Source organism: Pteropus vampyrus, unplaced genomic scaffold (genome assembly GCF_000151845.1).
Source record: "Pteropus vampyrus isolate Shadow unplaced genomic scaffold, Pvam_2.0 Scaffold61, whole genome shotgun sequence".
Lineage (NCBI taxonomy): Eukaryota > Metazoa > Chordata > Mammalia > Chiroptera > Pteropodidae > Pteropus > Pteropus vampyrus.
In genome coordinates, this window is record NW_011888842.1 from 6,254,762 (window position 1) to 6,280,542 (window position 25,781).

Genomic DNA, 25,781 nt, shown 5'->3' on the forward strand with positions numbered 1-25,781 from the left:
TATTCCAGCTGCACTTCTGGTTCCATTTCTTGGAGGACCAAGCAGAGCTCATGCACAGAACTCAGTATGAGATGGATTTGGAGGATGGAAGAAGATAATTTTCTTTTACCTAATTCTCTTAGAGTCTCAACATGGATATTAACTGAACCTGACCTTGAAACCAACCATCAATTCTCTAAAACACTAATTTCACAGCAGTGAGAGGTCCATTGTCAGGCTCTTGCTAATGCAGATTCTGGGAGAACTGTGTCTCCCACTGTAGAGTTCACATCATTCTCAGCTCTGCCAGGAACCCCTTTTCTCACCTAAAATGGATATGCTTTATAGTATAGTCAGCAAGAACGAGTAACTCCTATTCTCAGGCAGTGGCTCTCACTGAGGTTCTAGTTAGTTTCATCTTCAAACTACTTTCCCGCTAGTGAATGAAATATGCACCCCCCCCCATTCCCCTGTAACACAACGGGACAGTCGAATTTTCCCTACCTCTTGCTCCCCCTACTTTCTCCCTAATGTTTGTGACAATTATGTTAAACCATTTCTGCTGCCGAATCACACCATATTCTTTAACTTTACAGGAATGAGAAGGTAGAAGGTACAAACTGGCAACCCAGATACATGATTTGTTTAGCCCATTATTAAAATCAGAAAATTTCATATAAAATTCCGGATTTCTACTTCCTCCTGAAAAATCAGAACACCTGCCAATATTGGGCTGGTTTCTGCCTACCACAGTTGAGTAAGTGTCCTGATAACCCTTCTGTGGCTCAGCATGGTCCTACCCAGCATGCTTCACTCACTCACGTGATCTGCACGGCTCCCCCGGACTTTTGAGTTTTTGAATCCTAATCTAAGGCAATTCCTTCATTTAAGATGAAGCAAATGAAGGCCCAGGGACAGAAAGTTAATCACCTGAGGACACACAACAAGTTGGAGGCAAAGGAAGAAAAGTCAGGGTCAGGCATCTTTCTAACACAGCCATTGCCTCTACAGAACCACAGCTCCTGTCAGCCTTTCTTCCACCAAGTATTTATGTTTGCTAAGTGGAATATGTTATGTTTTCTACCTTCTCCTTCAACCATCTTTTTCATATATCTGATTTCCTTATAGGTGATAACTTTGTATCAGTGATTTCATCTATATGTTATCTCTAACTCCAAAGGATAATGAATCAGGAATCAGACAAAACTGAAATATCAACTTTTGCACACCGTAGCAGATGCGGAATCAGAATGAATCTTAGAAATCACTCAACTTAACAACTAGCTATACAGACAAGGAAAATGGGGCCCAAAGAAGTCATATGCCTGAGGTCACAGATTTCCTAGGTAACAGAGTTGGTCTTCAATCTTCCACCTCAGTGCTCTAATACACCATGTCACCTCCGTGAACTCACAGAGGCTGTGGGGGACTGAGGACCAACCTGCTCCATGGAAACAAAAACTACAGAACTCCCTCACATCTGAAACATGGCCGACCTCGACTCTGTCAAGAACTAGGGCTTAGAATGCATTACAAACAACCGATATGTAGAACTGAATTTGTACTAGGAGACAGTTTTCTTTAGAACTAGTATTTGGTGGCAAGTTGATGAATGTCACAGGACTCGGTGGTCTTAGTAACACTAGTTGTTAAAAAGGCGAAGCCTTGTGAGAAAAGTTGCTGTAAAACATCGTAGCACCTTTGCTTCAACTTCAAAAGAAAAAAGGCAATGGTAAAAAGCTTTAATGATAGACCGAGTGTGTTTTTATAGGCAACCAATTAGCAGATTAATGAACCATTTAAATTTCTTTACTTAAAACCAATATTCAAGAAAGATGAACCCAAAATGCATCGTCTTATACTGACCAACATAACTAAGTACAAATGAAGTCAATGTGTACCCCATTAGCATGCTGCGTTGTATGTCAATAAAACGAGCCCTCCCCCACCCCGAGCCCTGGCCCCCTGGCAAACATAGATAAATGATTGTGCACTGCGTGATGATACCATTAGGTGAGAACTTTGGTTCATGCAGTCGGCTGCCATAGAGGTTGCACTCAACACCCGCAGCCCCGGCACCCAAAGTCAAGTCAGCGGTGGTAGCTCGTGGTGTCAGCCGTGTTCCTTCCACAACACCAGGTGAATACTGTGGTCAGGCATGCTGGTGGCAAAGACCAAGCCCGTGTCATTGTGCCCATCCAGTCCATTCAGCCAGGATGCTTCGCCTGCCAGGAAGCTGGAGCCTCTCTTTGATTTCCTGTACTCTGGCAGGGGCCAGCGGCTAATCAGGCTCTCTGTCCGCAAGTCCATGATATACAGGTAGCGGTTGTCAAACAGCAGGGCAAAGACATCTCCAAAGCCAAGCAAGGCCAAGTTTGCTATCTCTGGAGTCTTGATGACCCTACAGGAGGAGAGTTAGCAAATATGAACCAGAAGGCAGCTTTGCTTTTGCTTCCGCTACTGTAATCTTTTCTGGAGACATTTAAAACCAACATGAAATTGAAACCAATTTAGAGAGTTAAAGTTTTTGATAAAAAGGAAAATATAAAGACAAAAAGCTCAGTCGAATTTTAATAGTGGGCAGGGGAGAAGCCTTCATAATGATGATAACACAGGCATGTAAGGAGAAAGGCAGTATTTGATGAACATTTATAAAAGCACAAAATGCTCATCCAATCTGGAAGGATCTTACAGATTATCTCATTTACTATTCTCATTTCTAAGACATTAACACTGAAGTCCAGCCAGGGTAAACTCTTTGGCTAAGGATTCAAAACTAGTCAGTTACCGGTTTGAACAGGAATGTAAGACTCAACTCTTACCACTAGGTAAAAAGATTTATATGTCAAATCCTAGAATACTAGTCTAGGAGAACCTCCCAGAACAAAGACTGAAGAACAAGTGACTCAAGTGCTACTCCATGCAGCGGGTAGCAAATACACAGATTCCCCCCCTAAAATAGTAAAGGCTAAAAATATTAAAAATTTCCCAAATAATTCAGAAACTTATTAATAACAGATTCATAAGAAATTGTTAGAGAAGACTGGGCCAGTTGGAAGGACAGCCTTAACCTTCAGGTAGGTAGTTCCCAAAACATCAATGACAAAGGTACGAAATGAGAGACCTAACTCAACAGCAGCACAAATGAAAAAAACTTAAGTCTGTTGTCTGCATACTCAGTGAGGTAAAAGGTTAACAAGAAAAACTAATGTCCTCTTTGGAGGTACCAGTAAAAGAGCTACAAGACAAAGGATATACAGATTCTGCTCTGTGACGATAAGTTCGGGCTCCGTTAGAGGCCAGGTTAGACTGCTTTAACAAGGACAGTACCAACTAGTGTATGTCCAGGAGGTTAACCAGAATGGCAGGGCCTGGTAACCAGGAAAAGCAAGAAACAGCTAAAGGAGATCAGCTGAGAGAGGGAAAAAAGTAGTGGCAGGGACAGGCAACCAGACACAATCATCACCTTTAAATAATGAAGAATGTGTGAGGCCAGATGTTACAAACTCTTGACAGGAGAACGAGGGTCCAAGGGAAAGAGTCACACTGAAGCAGATTTCAGTCTGACATGAGGAAGGGAGGGTATTTGTAGTGAAGACCTGTTCCTCACACCGGGCCTGTCCAAAACTGAACTTATTAGTCAAACCTGTTTCTCTTCTTTATTTCCTTGGTTGCTCATTCACCCAGTTGCTCAAGCTAGGAAACATGGCAACCATCCAACTCACCTCCTTACTCAAGACATAAATTCAATCACCAAGGTCTATTGATTTTACCTCCTAAATTTTCTTCTAATTGATTTGCTACTATCTGAATTGCCACTACTCTGATCCAAGACATTACCTTTTGCCTGCACTGCTGCCAACGGTTTTCAATGGGTCTCCCCACATCTACTCTGGCCCCTTTCTATCAGTTAATCTCACACTAAACTCTAAACCTATTACCACAACTTTTAAACTTTTAAAACCTACTGCTCTCTATTGAACTCACATCTCCAGCCACACTGGCCTTCTGTCAGTTCCTCAAATGCGCCAGGCTCTTTTCAGTCTCAGGGCCTTTGAACTGGTCTCTCAGTCTACAATGCTCCCCACTGCATATCCACCCCTGGCACTGAGTTAATGCATACACTCATCCTTTAAAGCTCAGCCCAAATCTCTTCCTCAAAGCTTTCCCTTTCTCCTCGAACTAGGTGGGATCTCAAAGTAGCCCATACTATGTTTCACTTATCCCAATCATTAAAACATCTATATGTAATTTACTATTTAATGTAATGTAATTACTGCTGGCTAGTAATTTAAACCCATTTGGTAAGTATCTCTGCTGGTTCTCAGTGTACATCACAATGCCTAACACACAGGTAGGTGCTCAATAATTATCTGCTAGTGAACAGAGTGGTGGTACAATGAACATAGACAAATAAAAATTCCTATAAAAGAGATCGAAGGAAACTGGGAAAAACAGCAAGAAGTCCAGTAAGTCCCACATTATCAATGCAAAGCTGGAAACAACCAGAAACTTAGGAAACTGGGTGGCTAGAGAATAAGACTTAAGCCTGGTAAAGATGAACTGACTCCAAAGACTGAGGCACAAATATGTTGCAGAATAGAATACACGTCTTGACAAGCTCACAGCCCCTTTAGGTTACATTAGAATTGTAAAAAGACTTCCCTGCTGTGCAGTCTGGGCCCTTGAACCTAAATAATCCTGCCTGTTGTACCGAGAAAACCAAGCTCAAGAGATTGCATTGTATCTTAGATATTTTGAGCAACATGCTGCCATTTATGCTTTGCTTCTTTTCAATTAGCTTCAAAACATAAGTAGCCCTACCTAGTCCTAGCACCTGAGGCCATGTACTAAGATTTCAAAAAAGTTGGTTTATTTGTGTTTGGGGTAGGAGTGGGATTGGAAGCAAGAGATAAAATAGCCTCTTTTCAAAAAAAAATCTGAACTTAGCACTTTCTACCAGCAAACAATCTTATAGATTTGTTGCTTAAGTTAGTGAACCCAAATACCAAAAACTATCAGCAACTCTTCTTCTGCGACACTGGACTCTCTACACTCTATATTCTGAGTAAGAAGCACACATGAGAAAGATGCAGGGGCAAATTAAAACCTACAGAGACTCTAAACATTAAAAAGATTATAAAACCTCTATTCTACCTTGCCTTTGTACCCCTCCTTCTCGAATTTTAATTCAAACAAAAATGATACTAAACTGTAAAAGATATGATTTCCCATGGTGACTGCTTGGATTTTTTTCTTTGCGAAGTATCAAATTCTTTCAAAAGCTCCTTCTCTCTGGCTTGCTGGTGCCTTGCTGGTAAAGCATATGTCTGCTGGATGATCCACCCACGGACACCCATGGATAAATGGATAGATGGATGGATGGATGGATGGATGGATGGATGGATGGCTGGCTGGCTGGCTGGATGGCTGGCTGGCTGGCTGGATGGCTGGATGGATGGATGCTGTACTAGGGTGAGCTGTGGAATGTTGGGCAAGTCCCCTACGCTCTCTTGGCTTCAGTCTCCCCATCTATAAGATGAAGAGCTTGGCCTAATACTTTCCAGGATCTGTTCTAGTCTCTTTTCCTCAAAGCATAGATAGCTTGGAAACCTAACTGGTTAGAAATGTAGGTCTGAATCCAGGGAGACATAAATGGGGCTGTAACTTTATGACCAGAGAGACGGGGCCCACCAAAGTCCTGTTGGCTAGTATTTTCAAATCGCATACAAGTGGACCTCAAACAGCCATGCACATAACAATGAAGAGAATGTTCAATTTTCTGTACTCCTCCAAGCCAGCATTTCCTGAACCATGCTGCAGAATAATAATTCTGCGAGCCAGTAATAGCCGTTTCTCAAAAAAAAAAAAAAACCCAGTTCTGTGCACATTAAGTGTGAGGTACAGTAGTCTGAACAAATTCAAACTGGTTTCTTTATATAGAGCTTCTCTAAGCTATTAGTAATAAAGATCTGCCAGGTCCTGTGCTAGGTCCTCATTACAGGCATTTCACTTAATCTTCACTCTACAGGTGAGAAAACTGAAGCACAGAGAGGTTAAGAAACTTACATATCACACAGTTCATAAGAGAAGGCACAAGGTCTTAAATCAAGGTTTATTTATCATAAAGGAAGTTCTCTTAATCACCATGTGGCAATGGCATCTATCCATCAGCCTCCAATGTGCTAACAGATACCACCAATCTCCTACAGGAATCCATGGTATGCAGTGAACCCCAAAAATACTTGTCCATGGACCTCTTCTTATTCATTTCTCTAGAAAGAAACCTTTTTTTTCTCTAAATACCTCTGTCTTTCTACTAGTCAACAAACAGAAGGCCACTCGATCCTTCAGTGCAGAATTTCAAGTGACTAGAAAGTAGAACTTAAATTATCAAAACTAGAGGAGATCTGAAAGACTTATCAAAGCCCCTCATTTCCCAGAAAACTATGTAAAATTCTGCAAGGGGAAGTGAGTCAGAGTAAGGGGAGGGAATAGATCCTAGATCTTCTAGGTTCAAGCATATATCTCTTACTAATTACTGCCTCGAAAACATTTTTATGAGTGAGGTTTTTTAGCATATAATTCTGTTTATAACTAATGTAAGCACTTCCCAAAAGCAAGTTATTGACTGGTTTATTGAAATATTTAGGCTTGTCTTCACTATTAAACTACAACAAAAAGTAAAGAAACTGCAACAGACTGTAAAGGCCCAAGGAAACTCTACCTGAGAATATCATAACTGGCAAAATCCCATTGGTAGAGGCCCAATGCTGAACTACAGACGATGTATTTGCCATCAAAATGAAGTCTTGGCTGCAAGCAGATACTTCTATCCTCGGAGACAGACAACGTCTTTAAGCACTTGCAGTTGATTTCTCTCCCAATTGGCCAAATCTACAGATAAAGGAAAATTAGGAAAGATGACAGATCACATCACTATAGAAAAGCTTATCCTTACTGTGGTTTTTGTTTGCTAAATTCAGATACAAAGTGAAGTAAACTAGAAAGACCACAGGTTTTACAGTTGAGAGGCATGGTTTCAAACTCTAATTCCCTATGTATGTTCTGTGTTACTTATCTTGGGTAAAACAGTTAACCTCTCTGAACCTCAGCCCCACAGTGAAGTTAATAATGCCTCCCACATGACACGGTTTAAAAGTTGCACTACAACTGTATGCAAGAGTGTGCTGTACACGTTTTGCAAATTTTATTATTTTACAAGTAAATGTTTGTTTTCATAGTTCAGATCTAAGAATTGAGGTGGATCCAAGATATGTATCTTAAGAAAACAGAATGCGTTTAAGATATTTTTCTGTGTATTTTCTTTTCTTCATTTAAAAATCAGGGTTAGAAACTGCCTAGGACATAGAAATAATGAATCATTCTCTTTCCAATGGGTTTAAGATAGCTTGGACTAAGATAATCCTGCCTCCCTTGAAAGGTTCCCCCTCTGCCACAGCATTTTAATTTTCTTATATTTGCCAGTTTTTCTTTAATGAGGCAAAATAATGGAGGAAAAAACCTCACCTTGATCTCATATTTGTCCGCACTTAAGAGGATGTAGTCTCCAGGGCTGTGCAAGAGAGACTTGACTTTGCACTTCTGCAAAACTACCTAGAAATACAAGCATCCACATTACAGAACAATCTTTTTAATGCTACTTCTGTACTGTTTTAAAAAAACTAAAACATGAAAAAAGCCTGAAATAATACGGTATGCTAGAATAGCTGAGCCATAACTCTAGAACAAAATTAACCTCTACTAAGAGTTTTACTACAACCAGAATGTAAATTATCAGGAGGATCTAAAAGTGTCTAATGTTGGCAGCACTTAATCTTAGCTTTAGTCTAGAAGCAAACATTAGGACTAATTTTTAAAATTATAAAATGTTACTTTATAGAAAATGTGAGGAACAGGAAAGAAAAAAGCTCACAGATATAGAAGTATATACAAATGATCTGGGTTTTCATAAGCATGTGTATTATAAAGGAAAAAACGCTAGACTTAGGACCAGAATCTGCCATATATTGACTTTGTAACCTTGGGTTTTTAAAACCATCTAACCTCTCTGTTTCTCCGTCTCCTCATCTTTAAAATAGGGGATGAAGCATTTATTATTGCATAGAACTGTAATCAAAATGAAATAAAACAATGTGAATAATAACGTAATAAAAGCTAACATTCCATTAGCACTTAGGGTAATCTATAAACATTAGGTTCTAGTTATTTTTTATAATAAATCAGTACAAAGTGAGTGGGGAGGCCAGGCTTACTCCTTCAGAAGAAGCCTGAGTTACAGATTCAACTGAAACTGACAGACTCACTAAGTACCAGGCACCCTGCTGGGTACGTCCCATCATTTGATTTAATATTCAAAGGAACATTTAGCAAATGATGAAACTCGGGCCCTGAAACGGGGGTAACTTGTCTAAGACATCACAGTCTGTCCTGGCCTCAAGTTTACTGTTCTTAACACAACACCAAATTGTCTTGCATAACTCTTCTATTTAAATACTCAGTGTGCCCAATACAAAAATAATCTTTCCCAATTTGTTTACTGTGATAAAATATGTATAACATAAAATCTGCTATCTTAACCATTTCTAAGTGTACACGTTAGTGGTATTATTGATCTTCTCACAAACTGTTCTCCTTTTAGCTCTACCTATTTCAGGAAGACATAATCACCCGCCCAATCTAAAACCCATTATTCATCTTTGATTTTCTTCTCTGCTCCTCATGAGTCAAAAAGTTTGGCTCGATTTATCTGAAAGGCATATTCTTCATGTGTGCCCTTCTTTTTCTTTATTGCCACCCAAGTCCAAGCCATGGGTACCTTTTGCTTAGATTACTGAAAAAGCCTAACTGGCCACCCTGTATCCATTTGTGCCCCACTATAACCCATTTTTCACTCAGCAGTTACTTTCTTAAAACATAAATCATACCAGACCCTTCCTTGCACAAAACTTGTCAATTGCTTCCTACTACATTTATGATGTAGTAAGCCCAGTAAGCCATATATAATGGCCACCTCTCTCACACCTCCCCAACAACAGCACAGCACCACTGGCCTTCTAGATCACCTAACGTACTAGATTCCTTCCCACTCCAGTGCCTGTGCATACACTGCACTCTCTGAAACACTCCACCACTACACAGATACCTCCAATTTGTTCTTCACATTTTGTCCCTTCTCAAAAAGCTTTCCCTGAACGAATTCAATTAGATACCTCCCTAGACTTTCTCAAAGAACACTGCCTTTTCCTTCATGGCACTTAACATGAATTGTAATTATATGTAATTACATGTATAGTTATTGTTTAATAACTATTTCTCCTATTAGACTAATATGTCAGGCCTGGGTCTGTTTAGTTCCCTCCTGTATCCTAGGCCCCTCACAGAATAGCATAGTAAATTTGAGTGCTTCTGCATGGCATTTCCATTATTCATACTGTGTTTCATCCTCAAAGTAATCTTTTTCTGAAAATTAGAAAACATCACAATATTCTTTTAAATGTTCTATACAATGATTTTTACTTCTCGTGATTTTTTTCAAAATAAAAACTGCTTTTCTGATTAAAAAAAAATAGACTTACCAAAGGGAAAAAAGCACATACAATTCTTCAACATTTTGGTGCATTAACATTCAGAAACTGTTATCATACTCTACAGGTTTGTGTGTATGATCTGCTTTATTTGCCCCTTCAACCCACCTACTATATTGCAAGCATCTTTCCACATCCATAAGTCATCCACATTTACTGAGTGCCTTTAGGCGTTGGTCACTGTTGTACACCACCATGCACTGTGGTTGCATCTATTCCACTTATGGCTCACCTACCACTTATAAGGCAGCATCTTCCGTCCTCCACCCCATCCCCAACAAAGCCTGATGTTAAGGAGATTTCTTCTTAAGTCCTCCTACCTTGGTGACCCACTCCGTGTGCCCAGTGAGTGTGTTCAGGCATGTCCCAGCAGATAATGCCCACACTTTCACAGTGAAGTCCGCAGAGCCACTCACCAAGATATCCAGTTCATCATTGTAGTCGACACTAAACACTAACATATGACATACACGAAGTTAAATCATGTCAGTCTGAAGGTCTTTTATAACAGAGTTCAATAGTGTTGATTCGCCCTAGCTGCCTAATTTTATAATTTCTCAACCAGAGTTGTTTTAAGAATGGTGCTACTTGACTAGCAATTTTATGATAAAAAATATATCCATTTCAAATTTATTATTATTATTGCTTACAATTCTAAAGATGGAAAGTCCCTGGAATAACACGTGTGCTAGTTCAAAGTGAGAGGCAAAACCAGTGTTGGAGACGATGGCATTGTTCCCAGGACTGCCTGCCTGATACTATACAAACCTCAACTAAACCAGGGAAAACAGAACAAAGCTGGCCCTAGTCAGATCTGCACTGAGACAAATATCAAGAATATAAGCTGCAAAGCAATACCCATACTCGAGAAAAGTCAATGTAATGAGAACAAAACACAAACAAAGATCTCTAAAGCCATTCTCTCAGACCTGTCTGCATTTCTTCACAGCTATACCCTTAGTACCTAAAAAAGTACCTGAGTATATAGCAAGTACTGAAATATTTGTTTTTAAATGTCTGCCAAACTCTAAAAAGAACAATGGAGACCCAGAGATGAAGACATTGGTCTTCTCTTTAAGGAACTCAGTCTAAGTGAGGGGTGGAGGAGGAAGTCCAAAAAAAGTAAATGTTTACCTCTTGCTAGGGAAACACCAAGGAGAATGACTAACTCTGCCCAGGGGTATCAGGGAGGACTTCAGGGAAGAGGCGATATTGGAGATGGGCCCTGAAGGATGAGTAGAGTTTATCAAGAAAAGAAAGAGAATACTGCAGGTAGAGGGAACAGCAAAGGCATGGAGTTAGGAAAAGCCACAGCAATGTCCAGGAAACAGCAAGGAGAAACTTTAGAGCAGGGCTCTCGAAGCTGATGGGTTATAAAATCACCTGAAGTCAGTGAATATCTTGACACTGTGGAATAGTACACTTGGTTTAAAATATTAGTTCCATGGTAAACCATGTATCTTCACATATTAATTTCTACAACACACAAATGATGGCAGATAGCAGACTGAGGAAAAATGTAGAGGATGCCAAACAAAATGGGAAAAAATTTTGCTTTAGGCAATAAAACTCTTACTTCAAAGAATTACTGAGTACCAGGTGCAGTGCAAAGAACTTGAGACCTAAGGGTGAAGGAGACAGGCAGGATCCCTGTCCTTTTGGGGCCCACAGCCGGGGGAAATCAAGATCATCATACTTAGTTGTATGATGAGTGTTAAGACAGAAACGCTGGTCATTGGGAAACGTGTAGAGGAGGGACTCTATCTGTTTAGGGAGTCCAAGAAGGCTGCTCATAACATATGATGCTTAGGAGCAGAGGCTGTGACTCTCAAAGGTTAATGCAGTGGGTACATGGGGGAAAGGAAGGGAGCTACTGCACGAGGCCGAGAAACAACTCAACATGATTTCTGCACAAAATTCAAAAATACAATGCACAGAGGCAAAGCTCAGGTCTCAAGGTTATAATCAAATGACCAGTTTTTGCAAGGTAAGGCTGCTGTGAAATTATTAAGAAACTTTCAGGTATATTTCTTTCATCTTATCTCTAGGCAGTAGCTTGTTATCAATTGTCAACCACACTCCAATTTGATGTAATATGTGTAGATCACACAATCTGGGAATGACTATCATTTCAAAGGATTTCAGGCCTAATTCTACTAATAAAGTAGACTGAATACAAGTGGGGGGACTTACTCAATTTGGAAATATGAAATCTGATAAAAGCAAAGGGGACTGACTGACTGTTCAAGAAGATATAAATGAAATAGGAGAGAACTGCCCCCTCCCAGCATAAGGGTATATACGAGTTTTTAAATGGGCCAAGGAAAAGCAAAATTAGGGGGGAAACTCCAAATAAGAATAAGTTAAATAAAGGGATTAACTGTTGTGACTGAGAAAAAAGAGGGGAGATTAAATAAAAAAACAAAAACAAAACAAAAAAGGGGATCACATTCTTGGCTCCCGGCTTTAAGGAATGAGGTTAAAAAAACTATAGAAACCCTTGAAAAAGAGCAACCCACCCGCCCCCGTGTGCCCCCGGAAGTGCTGGGTCCTGGCTCCGGAACTCCATTCCCAGCAGGCCACAGTGTTGTCAAAGGAGCCTGTCACAAGCTTCTGCTCATCGAACTTCACCGCTGCACAAGTATGGGTCTGGATGCCATAAACACACTGTCCTGTGCTCACATCCCACAGTTTTGCAGACAAGTCATCTGACCCTTCAAGAGAAAAATGGTGAGATCAGTAAGAAAACAAACACTAAAGAAGGAAAATCAATCCCCACGGAATTCTTAAAGGAGAATCGTAATGGTCACCTTCCCTAGCACTTCAACTTTATAGCTGAGAAAACCGAAGCATGGAGAAGGTAACACAATGCTCAGAACCACCAAATGGTGTTAACGGCACAGGGACTGGATGCAAGCTTTTTGGTGCAGTCCTTTTCCCTTAAGTTTCCAGGTTATAGAGGAAAGTTAGACTAAAGCATACCTTGGTGCTTCCACTTGAAAAACTTCATAAATCTCTGACTATCATAAGCTCTGATTTGAGCTTGAAACGATAGCTATTACCTATGACTGCATGTGTACATTTGCATGCCTGTCCATTACCCAACAACTCTGAACAAATAAAGAACGCTGAAGAGTAAAGCTGTCTGCTGGAACATGTTCTGCTCTAAGGCAAGTTGAAGAGGAGCCTCGGATCACAGGTTAACTTTCTGCAACGGTTAACTGCTAATTTCTTGGGCCGCCTTGAAATGTGTAAAGGAAACTCTAAGAAAACCAAGGATAAATGATCTCCAGACATTCACAATTCAACAAAGAGCTTGTAGAGCCTCCAAAGATTCTGTAGAAAAAAGTAGGTTTCATTTTTGCCTCTGATGAAAATATTATACTGATCATGGTGACAATTCAGGACTTTGCTTTAATTATGTTTAAAAATTCCAATGATAAACTCTTATCTCACAATTTATCCTTTGGGAAAGTAGTACTAAGAATCAACAAAGACATTTTGAGGACACAAATATCATCAGCATGAGAAGGATACAGTATTCTAGGAAAGCACCAAATGACTCGTTTTCAAAAGGTTGAAATGACTAAATAAAGCTAATCACAATTCTACCTTTAAGGGGTGGTCAAGAGCCAGTGTTTCAGACAATGGAAAAATAGCTATCACTTCTGAAAGAGGTAGAGCATGAATTTTTAACCTGGGCAAATCTTGTGAGAGAGCACACTGAAATGAGAACTTATTTGCTGTCACTTTACTATGTAGGCACTCCATTTCCACTCTATACAATGAGGGGTGGGATTTGGTTGCTGGTTCTCAGTGGGTATGTAAGACTTCAGAATCCATCTGAGGAGCTTTATCAAAACATGCAAGGTCCTGCCTTCAGAAATTCTAACTGAGAATATTTGAGGTGGGCTCCAATAATCTTAAAAGCGTGCCAAGTGATTCTAATGCATAAGCAATATTTTGAGAACCAATGTTCTAGAACAGTGCTATCCAGTAGAAATATAATGCAAGCCACAAAGGTGGTTTAAATTTTTCTTTTACTTGAAAAAGTAAAAAGCAATTTCAATATAGTTTATTTAATTCAATGTCAAATTGTCATTTCACATGTAATTAATACAAAAATAATTAATGAAACATTTTATATTCTAAGTCTTCAAAATCCAATGAGTATTTCGCATTTCACATCTCAGTTTGGACTACACACATTTCGAGTGCTCAAAAGCCATAAGTAGTGGCAACAATACTGGACAGCACAGGTCTAGATAGTCTTTAAGCTTGGGCATTCTGTGACTGTATTCCTAGGGAGCTAAAGCAGGAAAAGAAATCATTTTAGATCCTATCTGACCTTGGTTCTGATTTATTGCAAGCGTTCAAACGGGGTTGCTTTCATTCATTCATTCAACCTATATTTACAGAACTTCTATGTCAGGCAGGACTCCTGCTCTCATAGTGCTTAGTCTACCTGGGAAGGCAAAAAGGCTAAACAAGCAATAATAGCTCAGTACAGTAAGTGGTGGGCAGTACAAAAGCCCACAGCAAATACAAGGAGCGGATAAAAGGAGAAAATACCTCAGACGAAGCTCCACTGAGTTTATGATGGTGTTCCTCAACATCTAGGATTTCACAAATATGCCTTTGGAGGTGGCATGACTGGCTCCTAAACTATACTCTTATTTGCTTTTAATCTTGGTTTTGGCATAGGATAGTTTAAAGAAGAGATTTCAAACTTAAAACTTTCAAGTTTTAACTGGTTGAAATCTAAAGAATAAGTTAACCTCCTCTGCCAAGGAACAGAATACGCCAAAAGTCAGCAAAACTTTCAGTGAAAGATCAGACTGTAAATATTTTAGGCTTTTTGAGCCATACGGTCTCTTTAGGAATTACTCTACTCTGCGGCACTGGCCCTGCAGCTCGTAGTTTGCCAACCCCTGGTATATACCCTCTAAATTACTATTAAGTATGTCTATATGTAACATAAACATATGTGCATAGACACTGGGGTCAATTCATAAAGAACTACTTGGAACCATTCTGAAAACTGTCTAGGAACTATTTACAATGCTTGTGAAAATGCACTGTCTAAAACATGGACACTGATTATAAAAGCAGTTCCATATGACTGGGATATAGTGGCAGGGTCTGGCGGGAGAACTGCGTCAGGCGAACATCTGACTATGACCTCATTTGCATTTCAGAAAGATCACTATGGCTGCATCACAGAAAATGGTTTGAAGGGGGCAAAACTGGAGGAAGGCTAGTTAAAAGCTAGGAGAGAGGATAAACAACATGTGTTCTATACATACAATGGAATATATTCAGCCTTAAAAAGGAAGAAAATTCTGACATATGCTACAACATGGAGGAATCTTGAAGATATTATGCTAAGTAAAATAAGTCAGTCATTAAAGAAAAAATACTGTATGATTCCATCCATATAAGGTACCTAAATAGTCAAATTCAGAGACAGAAAGTAAAACTGTGGTCCCAGGGGTTGAGGGGAGGAGTATTATAATAGGGAGTCAGTGTTTACCGAGGAGAGTTTCAGTTTGGAAAGATGCAAACAGTTCTGCAGATAGATAGATAGATAGATAGATAGATAGATAGATAGATAGATAGATAGATGGATGGATGGATGGATGGATGGATGGATGGATGGATGGATGGGGTATTTTTGCACAACAATGTGAATATACTTAATGGCACTGAACTGTACTCTTAAAAATGGTTAAAATAAATCTTACGTTATATATATTTTGCCACAATTTGATTTTTAAAAAGGGAGATATTATCCAAACTATTTAAACTAGTTTATATAGAACTGGGTTTTATACCCTAAAGAAACATCAGGAAACAATTAGGTTGAGCTGAGTTCCATTTTATAGCAGTACAAGTCCACTCTAAACTGTCAAGCCTTTAGGAGCCATTATTCTCTGCTCTTTTGGGCTTTATGTCATCCTTCTCTATGAATTTCCAATTGCTGCAATGACTAGCCCAAAATGTTTCAAAGAGGCTGTCAATGCAGCCTAGAAATGAAAAAGGCCTGAGTAAATGCAGACTATTTTTCACTAGATAAAAGGGAAAAAAAAGCCCTCTCAATTTAGAAAATAGGGTGAAAACAATATTTTGATATGAAAAAAATTACAGGGATGGTTGTATTACAAAAGCAGAAAAATAAGCTGAACCCAAATGGAGTAAATATTGTATCAAGCTAAGTTAAATATTTAACTGGTAGAATCAGATCTCAGCTCTCAACTGCCTCTCTGAGGCATCTGACTCTGTAAATCAACTAAATAAACATTTACCAGTGCCTCTTTAAGACAGGCAATTTTCATTCTCCTTCTTGAAAGTCTCTTCAACAGCAATGTTTCTTTACGTCTCCCCTTTGTCTAAGCACACCCTTCAAGGCTCCTAGGCTTGATTCTTCCTCTCTACATCTCCTTTTGAAATTTCACAGTTACAGTCACAGCTGTGATGTGACTAACTCCTAAATCTTTCCCTCTAGCTCCAAGCACTCCCCAAAGCTCTAAACCTGCATTTTCAGATACCTGTAGGAATCTCCATTTACATATCCAACTGAATTAAGTTTATCTCAAATCGAACTTCATCTACCCTTTCGCGTTTAGTCTTTCATTTTCTATTCTTGTTACTACCATCTTCCCAGGTATATACACAGCTTGAAACCTCAGCCACTTCTGAAATCTCCCTTTTCCTTGCCACATACCCAATTCATTGCCAAATCTTGTCAATTCTATTTCAATGGCTGCTCTTCCACTCAACTGCTCCTTTTAAAAATCTCCACGCTTACTGTCCTAAATCTAGGCCTATTTACCTTCATCTAAACCGCATCAAGCTAACACTTTAATTTGGAATCTCCAGTTTTCTCTATGTCAGAGGGTCTCAATAGAAATAGCATCTCCTAAGGGAATATTTTAAAAATTCTTAGGGGTAGCTTCAACAGTCATAAAGATTTGGGGGAGGGTAGTATTACTGGCAATTACCGGGCAGAGGCGAGGATTGCTAGACGTACGGCAGTGATTGGGACACTGCACAAAAAGAATTATCTTGTATTTTGCATGACATTCTTGAAGGTTCTGTCAGATATTGATAAGTGAAAAGCTTATCCATAGTTACCTGAGTCTGTTTTACAAAATATATTTGCAGTTTATTCGAAATTTCCTAAGACTGTAACTAACAGGTAAATTGAGGGAAAGTGTACTTTGCTTTGCTAGGAATTTGATAAGAGTTTTTCACCACTGAAGAAATCACATCACTGATGTTATGTGCGACACAAACATTCTGCATTTATAGCTACCGTGTTCAGTGTGGCACACACTGGTGCAAACTTCTGATTAATTACTGTCTTCCAGCATAGCTGTGCTTGAGCACGTGTTTAATGTGTTACTTTATAGTCCTCTTATTTCTCCTTTGAGCAGAGTTTAGGCATTACATTGATTTTTAAAATATGGGTATGTATACACAGATTATTTCTATGAATTTTACTTCAAGATCAGAGAATATTGTAAAATGTTATAAAAAGAGGACCTGGGTCTGAAAGAAATAAACACTGGTCTACATGAAGCAAAAAGCTCTGATCCTGGCCCTTTTTCTGCTCAGAAATCTTTCAAGTTTTTCTTACTGTTTATAGAAAACTGTCCAAACTCATGTTCCAGCATTCGAGGTTTTCACAACACAAACCAAGCTTCTTTCTTCAGATTATATTCTAAAAGTCTCTTACAGAGTCCCTACCTGTACCCTAAGAGTTCAGCTATAACAAATTTTATTTTCCTCCTACATGTGCCATGCTTAGCCCTGTCCATACCTTTGCTGGTGCTATTTTCCTACTGGAACGCTTCTACTCGGAATCTCATCTCCCTGAAGTCAACCCATTCTTCAAGATTCAACAGAAACACTGCTCAAGAAATCACTCCTCCCTCTGAACAACTATATGAAGTTTTTTCTCATACAATTCAACTATATCATTTGATCATACCTCTTTTATAGTTCTTGTTTTTATTTGACTATAAGCCAGAGGTCACAATATGGCAGCTTCCAGGTTGATTATGACCCAGTATGATATTTTTCAAATGTGAATAATACTTAAAAAGCAGTACTTTAAAGAAAATCAGGATAGTTTATAAAAATCTAGATTTGGGGTTTCTCTTAAAAAGCCATATCTGACAACTTGGAGCCTGAATCCCACATGGCAATACTACTACCCTCGCTGAAAGGGCAGATGTCGCCACAGCCCGCATGCAGACGTTTACTTAACCAGGTTACCTTCCTGATCCCAGGCATATGCTCTCTGCTCTGATTCATCTACGTATATCCTCATGTTGTCTTTCACAGAGGCATTTTTTAAGTAAACATCTATTGAACAGCACAAAGCACAACAGGTTCCTTTCTTATCATTTCAGAAATAAGCAGAATAACTACCCCATTCAATCTATGCCATGTTAAATTTAGCATTAGCCATCTATCATTTTGGCAAAACTATTTTCTTGCTTGTTCAAGAGGCTAATCTGAGAGTTACTGTACACTTATTGCCAAATTCAGAATTTTGCAATTTAACCACAGTGACAAATACAAGTTCTTAAATAACAAGATGACACAAACACTTGTACAGGCATATCTCTGAGATACTGTGGGTTAGGTTCCACACTGCAGTAAAGTGATTATGACAATAAAGTGAGTGAATCACATGAATTTCTTGGTTTCCCAGTGCATATAATAATTATGTTTACATTATTCTATAGTCTATTGAGTGTGCAACAGCATCGTGTCTAAAAAAAACCCAAATACATACATACATACCTTAATTAAAAAATACTGCTCAAAACTGCTAACCATCATCTGAGCCTTCAGCAAGTCATAATCTTTTTACTGATAGAGGGTCTTACCTTCAATTTGTAAAAAAATGCAATATTTGCGAAGCACAATATAGTATAGCTCAACGGAACGAGATATGTCTATATAATTCTATAACAAATATTTCTCTCACTAGTAACAGTCCCAGGAATACTGCATTAAAAAATTTAAGTAACGCTTTGGCCCATTTTCAATAGACAAAGTATAATTTTCAAACCTGATTATGTGAACCTGATTAATTTAATCAGAATAAATAGAACATACAGACCCACCTAGAGAATAATATTAAAATGCAAGGTTGGGTCCTATTATTGTAGATATTAACTTTCTGGGTACTTAAAAATTCAGTGAATGAATCCCATTCAGTTCCGCTCCAAGTAATTGAGATATTATTGTATTTCAAAAGTAAAGTTTGATGAGAAATTTTTAAAAAGCTACAGATGGTTCTGAAAATGAGTCAACTGCCAGTATTTACGAATGAGCAGCAAGCTCAAAGGCAATACTGCATCCTAACCTTTAAAAAAAGTTTTTTTAAATACCCGCAGTTGATCCTGAGGCGAAAAAGACATGAAAGCCATCACCACAACTGGGAAAGTATATCAAAGCATAGAAGAACAGATGATGTTGTTCCAATAATCATGCTTATTGTCAAGAAAAATAACGTAAGCATGGAGTAACTTCAGGATGACAGACAAAACCATGAAATGTCTTAAATTTAATACTTCAAAAAGCAAAATGTGTAGTATTTTAGAGACTATAGCACCACATGAAAAAAACATATATCCTCGATGAATAAAGAAATGCAGTGTGAAAACAATCATGAGAAATAATATATCTCTTAACTATTCAAATACAAAATAGGACTCTGAGGGAGAAGCAGGTTATTTAAGACTTTGCTGTAAGTATGGCATCAATCCAATCTATCTGGAAAGGATACTAAGAAGAGCTTTAAAATCATTTATATTTCTGGATCTGGTGATTCTAGTCTCTATTTTGAGGCTTCTGCCCCAAATAAATAATTTAAGAGAAGAACAACAATGTAAATAAAAATATTCATAAAAACAGAAATAACCTGAATATGCACTAATATGGAAATAGCTAAATAATGATATATTTACACAAAGAAACAGTATATAATATTAAAAATGGCATCTACATAGTTTAAGTAATAATCATATATTTATCAGAAATTATCTTGGTTGAAGAATGAACACAGAGTATCCCTATACATTATACACAATGGAAGTGAACAGGCATTTGTATCATTGATAAGAACAACCTAGAACCATTCAAAACAGTGCCTAAGAATTATTTACCATGCCTGTCAAAATGTATTGCCTAAAACATAGGCACTGATTATAATCATATGTACAAACACAAACCCATTATAAATGGAAGACATACATAATTCTAAATTTCAATGATTATGTTTGTTATATAGTCATTTAATTGCCTAGTTTTAAAATATCCAACTGTCTTCATTCCCATGCCCAAACTCTTCTAATTCTTAGAACCACAGGATTTCAGAGCAAGAAAGAAATACCTCCCTTCTCATATTTTATAGACAAAGAAACAAACACTGAGTGGTTAAGTAATTTTTCCAAGATGATCTAACTACGTGCTTGCACTAGACACCTACTCTTCCCCTGGTTTTTCCCTAAAGTCATTGCTGACCAAAAAATAAATAAATAAAAGTTAACCAACTTGGAGGACTATACATGGAAGAAAAGCACAGGAAAAAAGTAGTTACAGCTTTCTGATTTATATCATTTTTAAAAAAATTCTGAGCTTTCTTCTTGTAAAATTTTATAAAAATGATTGGCCTCTCTAGAGGAAAAGAGGATTTGGGGTGGTGGCGGCGGGGTGGTGGATTCCATCACAGATATCTCACATAATTAACACTTGCCATTCTCAAGCCTTAGGAGTAGTTTGTTCTACTTCTAAGATTATATCCTATGAAATGCAAAAATCGAAAAAACAGTTCCGGGGTCTCTTACCTGTACAGAGAAGTCCATCTTTGTAGTAAAGTGCATACACTCTGGCACTGTGTCCAATTAATGATGAGGTCTCAAAGGCTTCATGGTCCTCCAGTTGCTTCATTCTCAAAATTGCCTTCAAATAAACCTTCTTCCAGTGCAAAGCGTCCTGAACAGAATCATCTATCTGCCAGCCCAAATTTTTACACGCAGTCTGCCACACCTCTGTACAGGCACTTATCACCTTATTCCACTGTTTAGAGACGAGGCAGCATGTGAGTAAAGTCTGAGGATCGAGCCATTTTAACAAATAAAAACTGAGCTCCAGGGGCAGGAGTTTGAGGAAGTCCCGCTTGAGGAGAGTCTCCAGGTTATTGGAGAGATGCCTGAGCTGGACTGCCCCACTCAGACTAATCAGGTGATCCAGAGTTTCATTTTTCTGCAAGTCCGTCAGAGAAAGAAATGTAACAGAAATGTTATCAAGCCATGTCTCAAAGTCCTTTCTCTCCATAAGGTTATGGAAAAATTTACCTGTGGCACATCAAAATATTGTATTAGTTCTGCTCAAAAAGGCCGTTCAAGCAAGACTGCTAACAATGAAGTATTAAAAATTTGTGTAAAAACTTGGCATTACAACTTTATTTTTAATTACTACATTACAATTTTACAGTTAATACACTATATTTATCTAACATTTTTCCATGCACGCACAAAAAAATACAGTTGAAAAAACATTTTTTAACAAATCACAATCTCTGAAACATAAGTCAATGAAACTTATGTTGGTGTATAGACTTGCTCCTTTTGAAGTCTAGCACATGCTACATGCATTTTCACAATAAGATTTACAATGTATTCATTCATTATGAAACAGTGTATTCTATGTAAAACACCCTTTCCCCATCAAAACCATCACAACACAATTTCCTTAATACACTCTATTTGGGCACTAAAATCACAAAAATAAGTACCATGATGTAACAATCAGAAAGCATATCTGGAGCAATAACCTAAGACATTACTTATCATGGTAGGTACAACCTGACCTTATTACCAAAATCACAGAAGTGACTGTCTTTTGCCAATAGATGTTTAAGCATAAAGGTTTGGGGAAGAAAAATAAGCAGATTTAATAAGTTATATGGCTCGGGTATTCTGGTTCTTCCACTTCCTTTATGGCACTGCCTGTTAGAACATGAATTACCAAAGGCCTTATTTGGCCATACACAGTCTGTTTTTATAAGCTTCATATGAGCTAGTGACAACTCTTAACCGTGTGCCCCAGAGAGAGTCATGTGGGTCCTAGAAGCCTGAACAAATAAGACAAATTAGTAATCCTGATGCTTACAAAATACCAAAACACAGGTATCATCATCTCTATTTTGCAGATAAGGAAGTTACAGGTCAGAGAAGTAATTTGCCTATAGTCAACAGAGCTATTAAAATAGCAGCAGAAGAGACGAGGCCAGAGATCTCAAGATTTGTACTTTTCTGACCACAAGAAGCTAGCTGTCTCTGAAGTCTGCTACAACCATAAGCATCACGACCTGGTGATAAGATCTGGGGGCACTGTGCCTATCTGATTATACCACCTTCCCCCTTAGGAAAATGACAAATTGCTTTAGGGCTGATTGGAATAAAAAATGTTTACAAATATCCATCATTATGTAGTATCAAGGTGTCAATTCACTCTTAACAATGGGGACTAAACTAATGGAAAGGGAAGAAAAAATAAAGCAAATCAGTAAAAAACATCTTTTCCAATACTGGCCATATGTTGATAGATGTTAGTGCTGGGTGATGAAGGTTTATTATTCTCTTTATTTTCATAGGTTTAAACATTTTCATAATTAAAAAAAGAAAAAAAAACTGATCAGTTTCTCACCAGACTATCATACTAATTTTTAAAATGTACAAATTAATGTGGAAGAGAAAAATAATTCCTTTCTATATATGTCACCTAGATCAGGTCTACACAAAAAGCCAGATCTCATCTTCCAACTTTGTTAATGCAAGGTGAGTAAAAACTATTTTAATTAATTTCCCCAATATCAAATTTGGCAAGAATGTTATTGGGCAAAAAGCAGTAGAAGCAAGCAAAACTTCTCAACCACATGATATACTTTTTTTTTTTTTTTTGGAATAACAAATGAACTTTAAAATAATACACTTGAAGCCTCCGGGTTTGGGCCAGGTAGGATTTATTAAGGATTCACCTGGCTGCCAAAAAATAATCAGTTCACCCAAAGTTTTATCAACTTAACAGAAGATAACAAGCCTCTTCTTTCTGAATTCTAACCACCTTCTACCTATAACATTTCTGGGGAAAAAAAATCATTCACAGTAAGACAAAACAATCCTTTTGGTGGACAGTTACACAATGTCATAACAGCTAATTACTTAATAACGGGTCAATTTAAAACATATACCAAAAACATCTGCCCAGGAATCACTTTTTACAGTGAAAAGAGTGGGGAGCTTCCTCTAACACAGTATGCCAAACATCCATCATAGAAATGCTTATTTATGTAAGCTAAACTGTTAAATGGCCACAAAGCAAATTTATAATACATAGTATCAGGGTGTCAACCCATGAAAACATTAGCAGGTTCCCACCATTCAAAAACAAGTAAGAGACATCCTACAGCATGCCAAATTAATGTCCCTAATACCATGGAAGATAACGGGACAAGCTTTCTGGTGAACACCTTTAAAAAAATTCAGCCATTTCTGAGATTTATATATCCTTCTCACTCCTAAGAATTTCTTTTCCTCTTACATTAGAGATTGACCTTTAAGGTACTAAAACCCTTATGGGAGGCTGTTTTCCAGTTCTTCATCTCTGATTGTCATAAAAAAGGCATCTTTATTTTAATGAAGCAGGCCCTGTTAATGTTGCAGAATGCATGATTTAAAACATTAATTTTTACTTTCCTAAAAAAATCAACTAGACTTTGGAGGGAACTTTCTTAAGTACACAGGTCTAAACTGAACTCTTTTAGAGAGCTTCTAGGAATATTATGTACTGGCAGCACAAGGTCCCAAGGGGAATACTTCAGGAAGCAGGATTTCAATTCGACATAAGGAAGAGGTTTTAAATCATCAGAGCTTTCCAATAATGGAATAGCTGCCTCCAGAGTGGTAACCTTCCCATTACTGGGAATAGTCAAGGACAGTTGGATAAAGATGCAGAATAAGGTAAATAAAAATGCTTTGGAGTCAGTCAAATCTTTTACTAATTCAGCCACTTCCTATGTGATCTTGGGCATATTCAACTCTAAGCTTCAGTTCTGCCATTTGTAAATGGAAGCTGTCACTCACATTGAAGGTGGTGAGAGTCAGAAATATAGCAGGGACATGCTTAGCACAGCGCCCAGTCTGGGCTAACTCAAATGGCACTTTTTGTTAGTTTTATTACTATAAATACCTGGCAGGAAAGCTTTTAGTGACCCTGAGGCTGGAAGGAACGTGACCAGTAACATCCTTTAAAATAAGCTTAAGATATGTGGAAGAAAAACTCAAGGCCTCAAATTTACTGGGTGTTTAATTTTATAATTAAGAGCAGTTCCCGACTTGAAGCTCCAATTTCCCACTATGTCCATTTTCTTTCCACTCTATCCACACTCGTGTTTTCTTGCCTTGTTTTCCCCCCACTTCAGACTAAACATTAAACCTGTCCTCCTACCTTCAATATTAACAATCACAAAGCTTTGAAATGGGTGATGTGATGAAAAGACTGCTAAATTGGGAGAGAGGAGACCTGGGTTTGGTCTCTGGTTCTGCCATTAACTCCTTATGTTCCCTTAGGCAACTCTCGTATTTGTATTGGTTTAAAAGACTATTACTCACAGACATTAACCCATTTAATTTCACAATCTTATGGCATCGGTACTACTCCCTTAAATAATAAACGGGGAAATTTATGGCCCAAGAAGCAGAGTGACTTTCTAGGGTCTTATAGGAAGCCACAGGCTCAACATCGTGCCCAGCCCCCACCCTCCTCAAACCAAATCAAACCTATGCCTCTAGGTCTTATTAGAAATATAACATTCTGGATAAAACAGCGTGAATGCATTTTCTTCTCCTCCACCAAGACCTGGCCTAATCAAGAGACATTTGTTGTTGGAGAGGAGGCTTCATCCTCCCTCTCTTATCAAGCATAATCAGCAGAGTACAGAGGCTTTGAAAAAGTGTTTGTGTGTGTGTGTGTGTCTGTGTGTGTACACACATATATACACACATAAACTTACATATACACAGACTATCTTTTCAAAAAGGTGGTAACATTGGTTGCATCCAGAGAAAACTGAAGAGCTGAGGAATAGGGGTAAGAGGCCTCTTTTTGAATTTAAAACATATGAATATACTACTTAATAACCACCTTTAGTTTTAAGATGAATTTTAATAAGCTTTGTAAGAATACAAATAGTGTTTATAAAATAAGGGCTCTGCAACTCCACTTGTTGCCAGGCGACCCTGGGCAAATCACTTCACCTCTCCCAAGCCCAGTTTCCTCACTTGTAAAACTGAGTTGTAACCACGAACAGCATTATCTACAAGGGTTTTTGTATATAAGATAATGTATGTAAAGCGTTCAGCACCGTACCCGACAACCAACTGGTAAGCCTACCAGAAATGGGAGTAACCATTATTATTTAGCATTAATACTGTTATCTTTATTTCAACCAGCGCCCCACATACACACCTGTTTCCATGGCAAACCCACAACTATGGCGCAGTCCCTCACATTAGTACAGCGCTTGTACTTCATAAACCACCGCTCCACACTTTGTCATCTTTCAAACTCAAGGCAGCCCTGGGGCATCACTGTTAACTCATTTCGTAGCTAAGGAAACTGAGGCACTGGGAGGCAGTACCTCCGAGACTCGATTTTCCAATCTCTAACATCAACTCCAGATCCCTTAAACCCATCCGTCGCTCCCGGGTCCCCTGCTCCCGGAGCCGTGTTCCGCGCGGCACTGACCTGAGCGAGCGCCCCGGGGCCCGGGACCTCGCGCGGGGCTCACACCGACTAGGCGCTCTCGGGCCGCCAGAGCCTCGCAGCGGCCGGGTCCGCTCCGCAGCCATGGCGCCTGAAGGGAGAAGAGGACAAACGGCCCGAAGCGCGATGTGTCAGCAAAGACGCGGGTGCCTGAGAGCCCCCTCCCCCGCCCGGCCCCGCCTCATATACAGAACAGACCTGGACCAGCGGGCGCCGCTCCGGGTCCGCAGCCTCACCGGGGAGCGGCTTCCGGTGCTGCTTGCGTCATCTCCGCGCGTCCCTCCGCCCGCGGCGCCCAGCAGTCGAGGCTGCACTTCCGGCCCCCGCCTCGAGGGGGAAGCGGGAGCG

General features: G+C 38.9%; 1 protein-coding gene across 6 annotated transcripts in view; it reads right to left on the bottom strand.

Moving 5' to 3' along the window:
• Window positions 1–1,684: 1,684 nt before the first annotated feature.
• The window catches only part of FBXW2 (F-box and WD repeat domain containing 2), a 24,814-nt gene continuing 717 nt past the window's right edge, over window positions 1,685–25,781 (bottom strand). The window contains exons 1-8 of one of the 6 annotated variants that reach the window (XM_023531098.1): window positions 25,632–25,770; window positions 25,416–25,524; window positions 20,453–20,870; window positions 12,107–12,301; window positions 9,908–10,041; window positions 7,510–7,596; window positions 6,707–6,876; window positions 1,685–2,380 (exon numbers count right to left, since the gene is read on the bottom strand). In XM_023531098.1, coding sequence (XP_023386866.1) covers window positions 2,092–2,380; window positions 6,707–6,876; window positions 7,510–7,596; window positions 9,908–10,041; window positions 12,107–12,301; window positions 20,453–20,555 — 978 coding nt within the window. In that variant the 5' untranslated portion in view covers window positions 20,556–20,870; window positions 25,416–25,524; window positions 25,632–25,770 and the 3' untranslated portion in view covers window positions 1,685–2,091. Of the gene's footprint in view, window positions 2,381–6,706; window positions 6,877–7,509; window positions 7,597–9,907; window positions 10,042–12,106; window positions 12,302–20,452; window positions 20,963–25,136; window positions 25,296–25,415; window positions 25,525–25,631; window positions 25,771–25,781 lie in introns of those variants that run through there. The other 5 variants (XM_011360971.2, XM_011360972.2, XM_011360970.2 and 2 more) reach the window with 5 other exon arrangements.